General features: G+C 40.7%; 1 protein-coding gene across 1 annotated transcript in view; it reads right to left on the bottom strand.

Annotated features, from left to right (window-relative positions):
• LOC113655380 (MAM domain-containing glycosylphosphatidylinositol anchor protein 1) overlaps window positions 1-13278 on the bottom strand; it is a 196227-nt gene that overhangs the window by 146442 nt on the left and 36507 nt on the right. Inside the window, exon 3 of the mRNA XM_027165890.2 lies at window positions 3942-4081. Coding sequence (XP_027021691.1) covers window positions 3942-4081 — 140 coding nt within the window. The remainder of the gene's footprint in view (window positions 1-3941; window positions 4082-13278) is intronic.

Below are 13278 nucleotides of genomic sequence, written 5' to 3' on the forward strand. Positions count from 1 at the left end.
ATTCGCTAAACTTTTGAAAATCCTGCTACTGGAATAAAAACTTGAATAAAGGGTTGTGATACCTCTCAATATATGATGATCAATCTAAAAATGTTAGGATTTAAAAAAAAAAAAAAAAAAGATTCTTCACAGAGAACTAAATATATAATTGAACAGACATTCGGTCTTAAAAATATAAACACTGCTATCTAACTACTCAACCGTGAAAGTTCTTTGCTCCGGGCCACGATTGCTCTGATAGCACATGTAATGTTGTTATTATAGTTTTACATTCAGAGTTATTATTATTATTATTCTACGTAGCGAGTAAACTGGTTCCTAGAGGCTACGGAAAATTGGTGCGGTAATTCCCTCTCTTTTTTTTTTTTTTGCACTGAATATTTCCCCAGGTTCTTGCATATTCTTAATTTACCTGTGAGTGGCTGGGACAAAAAAACAATATCTAGATAGAGAGCGGATAAGATTTGGTCTGGCAATCTGGCTTTGTGCCATATGGATGCAAAGAAAATGTAATAAATGAATGGATTTGCATGTGTGGGGGTGTGTAACTGAGGCAGACAGAGAAGGAGATCGAGAGAAGAGAGAGAACGATGAATAAGGGGAGTATGAAAGTGTGCAAATTAATGATGGCAGCTTGTCAATAACAGCTGTCTATTTTTTTTTTTTTTTTTTTTTTGGTGAGGTGTGATTTATCCAGCAGCTTTGGAAGTTTAGGTCTACTAAACTGCAAGAAAACGGAGGATACTCGATTCGTGTTACCATTACCATAACTTTTTGTCAGATGAACCCCTTTAAGTACTACTTTAATTACCCCTTTAGACTTTCCCCTCTAACCCACTGGATCCTTGAGACTTGCTTTTAAGTGAAACCTTTGTATTAAATGGCTACTCAAACCTGCAAGAAGCGATTAGGGGCCCAAACACTTTTACTGAGCACTGAGAACTCGCTTCCAAGGAGATACACTAAATCATGATGGCAACATTTCAAACCATTGTTGAGATATTACCCCATTTCCAGTTTTGGGTAGCTTTCTAAAGGTGCAAAAGATGGCATTGTTTAATTGTTTTATTGTGCCAATAATTCTAATTATTCAATTCAAAATCAATCAATCAATCAATGGCTTGTCAACATGTAGTTTGGCATATTCCAGTCTAGCCTTTTTATGATTTGTGTCCTCCTTGGTCGTCTCCCATGTAGTCCACTTTGGCTCAAACAACGACGGATGGTGCGATCTGACACTGATGTTCCTTGAGCATGAAGTTTACCTTGGATCTCTTTAGAAGTCTTTCTGGGCTCTTTTGTTACCATTCGGATTATCCGTCTCTTTGATTTGTCATCAGTTTTCCTCCTGCGGCCACATCCAGAGAGGATGTCTACAGTCCCATGGATCTTAAATTTCTGAATAATATGTGCAACTGTAGTCACATTAACATATAGCTGCTTGGAGATGGTCTTATAGCCTTTATCATGCTTGTCTATAATTTTCTTTCTAATCTCCTGAGACAACTCTTTCCTTCACTTCCTGTGGTCCATGTTGAGTGTGTCACCAGACAACACAGTGACTACCTCGAGCCCTATATATATAGGTCCACTGACTGATTACAAGATTGTAGACACCTGTGATGCACATTATTTTCAGTCTTTTCTAGGGGTACCATCATTTTTGTCTAGGCCTGTTCCATGAGTTTATTTTTTTAACTAATTCTGTTGAAGCATGGTTGAAAAGCAATGTCTGACTTTCATTGGTTAACATTCATTCATTCATTCATTCATTCATTTTCTACCGCGTATCCGAACTTCTCGGGTCACGGGGAGCCTGTGCCTATCTCAGGCGTCATCGGGCATCAAGGCAGGATACACCCTGGACGGAGTGACAACCCAGCGCAGGGCACACACACACTCTCATTCACTCACACAATCACACACTACGGACAATTTTCCAGAGATGCCAATCAACCTACCATGCATGTCTTTGGACCGGGGGAGGAAACCGGAGTACCCGGAGAAACCCCCCGAGGCACGGGGAGAACATGCAAACTCCACACACACAAGGCAGAGGCGGGAATCGAACCCCCAACCCTGGAGGTGTGAGGCAAACGTGCTAACCACTAAGCCATCATGCACCGCCAGGACAACAATAATCCCTCGATTTCAATAGGACTCATACTCTGGCACATACTCTGAATGATTACTTTTGTCAATTTTTTTTCCTGTCACCATTGTGAGTTTTTCTTTCATTGACCGAATGGTACCAACAATTTTTGTCTGTCCACGTGTGTATGAATGAGGAAATTCCTCGGCTGAATGAGGAAATTATTCAAAAGATTTTTTGAACAGATTCCTGGGCTGCATTATCAGATGTGTTGTAGGAAAAAAAGGTTTCTACAAAACCCTGAGATGTAGCAGACAACGGCAGGGTTGATGATCACTCGCGTTAAAAAAGGTATCCGTATATTTTCTTGTAGTAAAAGTTGTTCTTTTTCACATACTGGATGGTTGATGTTTTCTGAAATGGGGGAAAAAAGCAGGTTTCTAAACCTGTAAACATCCAGTTACCTTAGTACAGGCATTTTCCCCGGCTGTTTGTGTTTCATACAGTATAATGCTAAAAACATGCTAGAAAGCTGCAAGCACACAGAGTCTGACAGTCTCTCCCGATCTCTCTAGTCTGCATGAAGTTACTGGAGGCTTTTTTTTCACTCTCCCTTTAACCCTTCTACGTTCTCGCGTTATTCAGAAAAGCAAGAGAACAACGCTGTTTCTTTGATTCACCCTCAGATCATTTCTGCTCTAAATCTTCCTGGAGTAAACACACTCATAGTAGTATCTCCAAGCCAAATCTTTCTAACACACACACACACACACACACACACACACACACACACACACACACACACACACATATCCAGTTGCTCGAACACAAGAACTGTGAAAATTTAATTCCCATTAGTATGTTGTCATGACTTATAAATTATTTGAGTCCACCATACTTACTCTAAGTGCAAACCCGTGCTGTAACTGCAATCAATTAACTAACAAACAAATAAATAAATAAATACAATTTCATGGAAAACTCTGTGTCGAGGCAGGTTCGGCGCTCAGTACGTGCCATGTACTTTTAGTGGCGTACTGCTGAGATCGTAGCATTGTTGTTGAACCCTCGGCGCTGTGGTAAATAAATAAATAAATAAATAAATAAATAAATAACATGGCCGGGGGAATATGAGCACTGTCATACCCATTTCAAGGTCCCTGTGCACACCGGCTCCACAGAAGCAGCAGCCTGTGGCCGTGTTACTCGGTAGGTTAGTCACGATGCAGGTTCCAGCATGCCACTGGCATGTGCTCACTTCATCACCTGAAAAAACTTCCTAACACTCCTACTATTCATTCCTCCTCTTCTTCCATCTCGTCCCCAGTGTGTCGCAGACGAACCCCAGAGAGCTTGGATATGGCACACACATGTTTGCTGGGGCTGCAAAGTAAAAAGTGGACTGCAAGCCAATAGACAGCAAAGAGGTCAGGTCTTCTAGGAATCAACAGTACCACGACCATTCCCCAATCTGAAAGCGAAATGTCGGTCGGTACTCAAGGGGGTATACCCTCCAGCTGTACCCAAGCCGTGATCCACCAAGGCTCAAAACGTAGCATTGGAAAGTGAATATAGGGGCCAAAAGCATCAAGCGAGGGTGCTGGTTAGACTTTGGTCATTTTGGAAGCAGTTTTTCAAGATTTGGTCACCAAAGAGTAGACTTACGACTAGGTGGACTTGACAAGTAGGGCAAAATAAGGCTTCTGCAAGTGGCAGAACCTTTTCTTTTGTCTCTACCTGAGCTCTAAACTAACTTCACCTTAATGTCTTGAAGAACCCAGTCAACCAGGTTGTTGCAATTGACAATCAATGTGTAAGGTCATTGATCCTTATGTGCGTGTGTGTGTACCTGTGGCCGTGGATGCCCTTTAACCAAGCACTGTAGCACAAGTGTGTCGCCCTCGCGGATGGTGTAGATCCTCTCGCTGATGTTATCCTCCTTCACCACACACGCCTGGCCAGAGTGAACAATCTGGGCATTGGCAGGAGCTGCAAGAGAGAAAGAGAGAGACAGAGAGAAAGAAAGAGAGAGAGATTAGAAAAACCACTGGTACAAAACCACACAAGGTTAAACCTATGTTTTCAAAGCTCTTGCTGCGTCCACTGTAACGATGCTGATAGAAAGCTCTCATAACCACACGTCATGAGATTCCAGCCTTCTTAAATGCTACTCTCAAGGAACAGAGTGATCGGTGATCCTGTCAACAACCTTGTTGCTTGTTTCACACAAAATGAGGTACGAGACGTTACACATAAGGAGGTACGAGATGTTATACGAGTGTAAATGTCTCTCCAAGACCAAAAACTCTCTTAATACGTTACACAAAAATGCCCATGGGCTCAACAACTGCAGTTCCTATTTGCAATTAGATCCTAATTAGTGTCTGGACACAAAAACTTAAACACATTTAACTCTCATTAAATGTTTATAGAGAAAGTACGAAGCAAAATAAAGCTTGAAAGGAAATCAGAGAAATCTGATAGATATTTTGCTTTGCTAAGCTAGATACGAGTACAAACCCAAGCACGTAACATATCGTCGCTGTCGGGCGGAAACCTCCTACGTCCAAATTTTGTCAATTTCATATTCTTTCGCATATCGATGCTATCGGTCAGTCCTCGTGTGGGTCTGTTATTTTTTACAAGTTATTAACCAATCTAAAGTCTTGAAAATAGCTTGAGTGCAAATCTCTTAACTCCATTGGACACTTCAACTGTCTGAGAAATCTCGTAACTCCACCTCTTCTTCACTCAGCCGGAGAGCTCCGCGGCATATTTCTCCTCTTAAACCTTTAAAATAGAGTTTAGGAAGATGTATGGAACTACAGTCATTAGCTTTGGTTAACTATTGAAGCCTTGTCTCTTGTCAATATTCTCAACGTGACCGCAGACTTTATCGAACACTGCTGGCGGCAGCGACGTCCGTGTCCGTACCGTTCTTATCGATGACGGCATAATCTCGTATCTCCCTGCTCCCAAGTCATAAAGCTTGTACTGTATCTCTGATAAAACGTGACACTGGGAAAATGTTGTGTTAATGTTGGTACACAACAGTATATGATAGCGATATAAGGTATAATAACAACTTTAACGACACGATGTTTAATAACAAAAAAATACGGCTTTTTTTAATTTCCTGAAAAATAATGGTTTCGGAGATACGAGGATTCCGCCCGACAGCGACGATATAACAACAAATATTCGCCCTGATTAGTACGTTCTGTTCATCTGTGCTCAACTAGTTTAGTTAAGTGTAGTTAGACTAGTACTGCACAAGCGATTTTTTCATTTGTAAGCCAATGTTACACAAACACCCATATGGAAAGTAGAACTTCAGAGCTTTTGAGCTCTTCAAGGCTGAAAATGAGGCAGTGCTCCTTTATTCTCTACAATAAATGGGAGGGTGGTCTGATTATGTGGCACTAATTAATTACCGCCATTACTAGCAAAATGAGGCCTGCGTTACCTCTAACGCTTTATTGATGACTGGCAGAGTACAATGGATTTTTCTCACTCGCTCAAAATCCTTAAGTCAGCAGTTATACAGAAATTCCTGCAGCCCTCGCTGCGTATTTTACACAAATATGGTAAGAAAGCATCTGCTTGGTGCTTTGATTTAACTGTAAACTTAATTAATTGTATTTTTTCAGTAAGGTGACCAACTGTGTTCATAAAAATTCCAGAAATATATTTTCTCTGCTATTTTCTCATACGACATGTCATATTAACATCAACCTGAAATGTCAGTTTGAGGCAAACTGTAATGTTAATATTAAAGTAAACAACAAATGTAATTTAATATAAATGTATTTGTTTAGCGCTTTTAACAACTGACATTTTATAATATTACAATATTACAAAAAAGTAGAAAGTGGTGAGGGAAAAAAATAACTCTCTTAGATGGACCTTGAGAGGAAACCGACTCAAATGGGAACCTCCTCCTCATTTGGGTGACACTGGAGGGTGCGATTATAAACATATAGTCTGTCAATTGTGTATTGACGGGGAGGTTGTTGTCCATAAAGACCACATGGAGTTGGCATCTGTTCTTTCAAAGTCCGAGATCCTCATGAACACAACTGGAGCTGGTACATCTCTAGATGCCTCAGGATCCTCACAGGGTCGGCTTCATCTCAATGAAGGTCTGAAATCTTCTTAAAGTGGTACACATCTGGAGCTGGTACAATATCTGGATGCCTCGGGATGGGTAGAAAAAAGAAGCTAGTGTATAGAAATTAGCGTAGCTGCTGTGATATTCCACAACATCATCTCTTCTCTGCTAAACCCCCCGGCTCCACCTTCTTCATCCTCCCTGACTGCAGAAGACTTTGCTTCTTTCTACCAGGAGAAGATTGAGGAAATCTGCCGGACCTTCACTTCAGCCCCGACTGCACTTACATCTCAGAGTATGCATTCCCCTACACCTTCGTTGTCACATTTCTTAACTGTGGCAGCAGAAGAGATTTTACAGCTCATCCAGTCCTGCAATCCTACCACCTGCCCATTGGATCCGCTCCCTACCACTATGCTCCAGACCATCTCGCAAGACCTTTTGCCCTTCATTTCCACCATAGTCAATAGATCCATAGCATCTGGTCAGGTACCAACTACTTTCAAGAGAGCAAGGGTTATTCCCATCCTAAAGAAACCTGCTCTGGATCCATCAGACATCAGTAACTACAGACCGGTATCACTTCTCTCATTTCTTTCAAAAATTCTTGAACGCATTGTCTATAATCAACTGTCTGTCTATCTCTCACAGAACAACCTCCAAGACCCCAACCGATCGCAAAGAGCGTGACGGATTGTAGCGTGTTAGAAGACATGGTTAGATACATGGGAGCTGAACCATTTAGAGCCTTGTACGTAAGTAGCAGAAGATTGTAATCTATTCGAAAATTAACAGATAGCCAGTGCAGGGGTAATAAAATTGGGGTTATATGAACAAAACAACACTGTGCTGTGCTGAAGGTCTTATTAAAATCTGTAGCATAAAATCAGTAGCAAAAGAGTTGATCTTGAATTTCTTTCAGTTTATTAACTCGCCCGAGTTCCTCTTAGCTGTTGATGGGTGAAAAAGAGTTGAGGAAGAAGATATATGTCTCAGTGGTGAGAGGTGTTTTCTGTGAATACAGCCTGCAGATGGGAAAAGACTTCTTGGCGTCTGTGTGCGTGAGAGAGAGTCTCAAGGGCAAGGCATTTTATATCTTAGCAGTAGCGGTATGCGCTATTATAGGTCAGACTCTTCAAGTGTGTTCAAGGTGTGAATCCACAGCATGTAAGGACTTATGAGTGAGTGAGTGAATGAGTGTATAAACAATATCTGATTCTCTGTAGCACTAATCAGAACTGGAGATTTAACCCAAAACCTCATTCAGCTCCAACCTGTTCTGTGGTATTCTGAGAAAACACCATCATAACATTATTAAAGGATTTTCTCAGCGTAATACACAGGCACAAAAGACATGAACACCCTAGTCTAAGATAAAAAAGGGATACTGCATCTGTCTCCCATCATAAGCGTTTGATTTCCTCAGTGGAGATTATTGCGATGAGCCGGTTATTCGTATTTATCAACGCTGACAATAATTATCGACGTTGTGTTTTTAATTACTGACTGCGTCTGCACGGACCATTTAACACGGACGATACGGAGACTGCGAAAACTATGAGATTACGTTTATGCAAACGAGGAGACGTGAAGCAACATTGGCTCTTGCTAATTGGAATGGCTTAGTGTTAAATCTCACAACGATTTCTCACCTGGCAGAACTCAAATGGCTCTCGGCTGGTCGCTAGACTGGGAGGGGCTCAGCTCCGATCGTATACGGAAGCACCGAATTCACAGCACATCAATTTTTTTTTCTCACGGAAAAAAAAGAAATCCTGAAAGTAAACACTTTGTATAGTTTGGATCCCTGCATCGCATCAGTGTCTACTACTGCTTTAATGAATCGAAAAATATTTCCTCTTTGCGTTTGGTGCTTAACATTAACAAAAATGTGACTTATGGAGCCTTAAAGTCACAACATTTACTTTTATGGCATTTGTATTATCCCCTCATCCAGAGCGATTGTACTCAAGGTGCTATAAATAGATGATAGATGAACATTGAGTCACTAGGTTACAGACTTACAGGTATATATATATATATATATATATATATATATATATATATATATATATATATATATATATATATATATATATAAAACAAACAGGAAAAAGGTGCTAGGTCAAGTGTTTCCGGTAAAGCGAGGCCTTCACACGTTGTTAGAAAAGAAAAAAGTCTTGCTGTATACCTACGTCTTACCCTGAGAGATGGTGGGACCAGTGGAACAGTGCTGTTAGAACTAGATAGCTAATTGCACTAGATAGCTGATTGCAAATAAAATTTAATACAACCGACAGGCGATTGGCTTAATCTAATCTCCGTCGTTTAAAGTTGAAAGAAAATTAGGTTTTAAGAACTCTTTGAGAATTTAATATCTCAAAGTGTCTCATAATTAGGACTTTTAAAAAAAAATAAAGCGACGACCGAAACGCACTCATATTTACACCTTTTTTGTTTTATATATTCATATCATATTTATTTCCTACATGACTCATCACCTCTGGTGGATTTTTGGTTTGGCATTTAAATAGAGAGTTTTCTCTCTCTCTCTCTCTATCTTACACAAATCAGTATTTGGGATTTTAATAAATCCCACAGTACTTTATGGTAAATTCTGTCCAAATACTAGCCATAGTTCATTCATTAACCCATCTATACAGTATTTCAAGCAACAACTGGTAAGACATAATTATTATTATTATTATTATTATTATTATAGTGTGTTAGTTTGTCATTAAACATCGTTGAATAAATTTCATACTGAGATTTTTTTAATAATGGTATTTGATAACAAAATGGTTTTAATCCTGGTATTCATAAATAATTATAATAATTCCTTAATAATATCTGAATAATCCTCAGTATTCGACCTCTAATTTCAGAGTCGGAGCTCAATGAATCTTGTAGTTATTATGAGTAGAGTGTGAATGAGTGTTAGAGCAGTGTGTGTGTGTGTGTATGTGTGTGTGTGTGTGTGTGTGTGTATCCATCCTTAGGGCAGCTTGCACCTCATTTGCATGATGAATAATGACTATTTCCCAGTGTGTTACAACTCCAGCCAGCAAAGAACACCCTCCATATATCTTTCTTTCTCTCTCTCCCTCTTCACTCATCCTCTCTGTTCATCCAGCCATCTATCTAAGTCTGAAAATAAACACAGCTAGCACTCTCTCCCTTTCTCTCTCTCTCTCCCTCTCTCTTTGCAAGTTATCACAGCCAGTCCAGTCACAGTTCACCAGAGTGATACCGGGACGTCAAGGAGGCGCGAAAGAAGAGAAACAAAATGGAGAGCAAAAGAGAAAGCTGTACTGTAAACTGAAACTGATTGGACACACTGGGATGTTTAAACATTCAAGAAAAAAAGCAAAACAACCAAACTGACTTCTAGCGGTGTTTTAATCCGATGTTCTACAGAAAACAAGCAAATTAATGTACAGAAGGTGATCAGGATCATCAAATATCCTCTTTTGTGCATGTCAGACGAATCTGAAGTCTGGCAAAACAGGCAAGAGAGATAAAATATGTGACTCGTGACACGTTTTAAATGTCCGCACTGTGATATCTGCCCAGAAAGCGCAACAAGAAAGGAGCTCCACCTGCACCTGGCTCCTCTTGGGATGCCTGCGCTCTGGGTCATACCTTTCTCATCGTCTTTTCTGGAGCATCCTACCGTCCTCTTTCCTCGCTTTATCTCCGTCACCTCTATCTGTCTCCCAGTTCCCTGACCTCCTTCCTTGGTGCCTTGACATAAATCTTGAAGTAAAGTAGTGAGGAGCCAAACACACTGTTTCACTTCGGATAAACTTAGCCCATGTTGCAAAGCCACAGAAACGAGACAAAAGACAGAGACTGGGTTATATGAAACCAGGACAATCATAAAAATCAATTCAGAACATATCCATTTGGCCCTGGTTGACCAGATTTACAGATTAATGTTGGTGAGTTGAAGGGTTTAATCGAGTCAGTATAATTTGCAGGACCCAGAGAAGTCACAGGGGCAGAGATTTTTTACTGTGATGTGGACAAGGTGGACTCACAGGACAAAGAAAGACCACTGTGATTAATATGGGAGTGTACTGAAGAGTTGCTTAAGCAGTGCTGCGTGACGCATTTAACACGTTTGTTCGTACGTCTTTGATAACCGCTTTACTCCTGTTAGCACTGGCGTGAAGTTCGTTAGAAAGTATCACAAGCAGATACAAACACAACTACAGTACAAACTGCAGACAGGGTATGGGTTTCTGCTACATGTGGGAGCAGGAAGGTCAAATTTGCTACCTTAGCAGGGTGGAATTGGTCAGAATTCCTTAAGAAGAGGGTTGGATTGGTCAAATGTTTGAAGGAGAGGGCAGATGTAGTCAGATTACCTACTGAGTGGGATTAGTCAAACTTTCTGTAGGAGCAGGTAGGACTGGTCAGAATTCTTTTGGGAAAATGTGGAACCGGTCAAACTTGTCACTTAAGTCAAGTAGCTTTTATTGTCATTTCAACCGTATATAGCTGTTGCAGTACATAGTGATATGAGACAATGTTTCTCCAGGATCAAAGTGTTACATACAACAAAGACAGGGCTAAGGACAAGTAAGTAGTCTTAGCCACATAATGTGCAACTGTGCAACCTGGTGCAAACAGTGCAGGACAAGACAAACAAGACAGTGCAGGACAATACAGACAAGACAGTGCAGGACAATACAAACAAGACAGACAAGACAGTGCAAGACAAGACAGATAAGACAGTGCAGGACAATACAAACAAGACAGACAAGACAGTGCAGGACAAGACAAACAAGACAGTGCAGGACAAGACAAACAAGACAGACAAGACAGTGCAGGACAAGACAGACAAAACAAGGCAGGACAATACAAACAAGACAGACAAGAGAGTGCAGGACAAGACAGACAAGACAGTGCAGGACAAGACAGACAAGACAGTGCAGGACAAAAGACAGTGTAGACAAAAGGTTACAAGACAATACACAAAATACAAAAAAGACAGTACACAAAAGACAGTAAGCAAAAAAACAGCGCCGACCGACCAGTGTAAATACTGTATGTAAATACTAGAATAAACACAGGTTGTTAGCAGCAGGGTGAACTGGATAGGATTCCTTTGAGAAAGGGTGGAGTGGGTCAAATTTGTTGCAGGAGAGAGCGGGATTAGATGAATTACCTACAGGAAAGAGTGGGATTAGTTAAAATTTATGTATTAGCGGGTAGGACTGGTCAGAATTCTTTTGGGAAAGGGAGGGATAGGGCAAACGTGCTACTTAAGGAGGGTGGGGTTGGTCAAACTTGCGGTTGGGCAGGATTGGTCAGAATTCCTACATGAAACAGGGATTTGTCAAACATTTGACAGAACATGATGGAATTGGTCAGATTTCTTCAGGAAAAGAGCAGGATTGAGCAGATGGGATTGGCCAGAATTCCTTCAGAAGAAGGTGTTGTTAGTGAGTGGTGCAGAAGTGAGATCTTGCATTTGAGGTCATTTGTGTCCAGACGTCCATGAGAGCAAAACTGGCCATACTTTCCTTTGGACGGGATTAGTACTCTCTCTCCTGCCATTTATAGTGACATTAGCCAATCATGGGCCTCTGAAAGCTAATGCATGCAAAGGAAATGGACAAAAAAATCCTCCGAATGTGCTGTGCTTAATAACAAGAATAAAAAAGTGAAGCTAGTAGCATGAAATGTTATGTGTGCGGTGGGGATTTAACGGTCATGTTGACCAGAGTGAAATTCATCACTGTTAAAGTCACCATGGCAAGACACCATGCCTACTAAGCAACTAGTACAAGTACTACTGCGAGCAACTGCTATTTTGGTCTTTCTAAATCACAGTTGTTTTTATTCTGTGCGAATGTTAAACGGTTCAGAGAACGCTTACGTTAGATAGAGTGGAGTGTACTTCAGAAAAATCACCCGAACATACATTAGGGGCTGCTGGAGATGCTGAAGGACTGAAGGCAGTTTTGCTGAGTCGATACCTTTCACTATGACTCAATACAGATCGGCTGTCAGACGAACACCGCTATTGGCATTAAACGGCCGAGTCAGTGACAGGCATCAACTCCACTTAGGGATGCTCACTCTGACAGCTTCAGCTGCTGCTGCCTAGTCCAAGACAACTTCATGTGTGTGCTTGTGGGAGTATTAAGGGCGGCTTTCCAAGAGCTGCACAGCGCCCATCAGTTATGCGTAAGAGGACTCACAGAGGACTACACTAATTGATCCAATAGCAGACATTAGTCATTAAGACATGGCAACAATTAAAACTGGTTGTTGAGGCATGCACGAGGCAATGAGACAAAGTTATACCACCCATCAACACATTGCTTATCTCATGGAACAATTATTTTATGATTGAAATTAGGGATTCAAGACAAGTGCTGGTGTTTAAAGGCAAGTGGTCTAACAGCTCCATAAACGCAAGAAAAACTTCCAGCTAAAGAACTCCTTAAAATCTGATTTGAAATTACCCATCTCCAAATACAAGGAACTTTCCTGACATAAATATCGACGTAACATTTAGACGCGAGTTAACAACATACAGAAAGGAAAGCGATGTGATTTCTGTTAACACGCGTGTAAGCATGACGGATAAGGTCAGGTGCCTCATCAGACGCGCTCATGCATACGGAAACGTAGCGGCTCTCCCCGGATTGATTTTAAAATTAAGAGCTCAAAAAAAAAAGTCTTTTTTTTCCAGCTGTCCTTATCTCGTCATTTCCCGAGAGTCGTTATCTATTCGTATGCTGCTGTCTTTCTCAGCTAACACGTTTCCTAGGTGGCTTATAAAAACAACTGGAGTCTGGATAGTTTCAACAAAAATGACAGTATTGAACATGGAGGTAGAGAAAAAATACACAGATAACCAAGTCAGATAAGAATCGCTCAAACAACATCCGATTTCTTTCTAAGTAGAATCAATTTCTTAAACAGCTGATATACTTTTAAAACATACCAGACTATTTCTAACAGCGGAGTCAAAGCCTGTGCTCTGTAATGATACCTCATATAGCTGCTGCTATTATATTAAGTGTTCGTTCCTGTATTATATTCAGGTACTGTAGAA

The sequence above is a fragment of the Tachysurus fulvidraco genome, chromosome 4 (assembly GCF_022655615.1).
Source record: "Tachysurus fulvidraco isolate hzauxx_2018 chromosome 4, HZAU_PFXX_2.0, whole genome shotgun sequence".
NCBI lineage: Eukaryota > Metazoa > Chordata > Actinopteri > Siluriformes > Bagridae > Tachysurus > Tachysurus fulvidraco.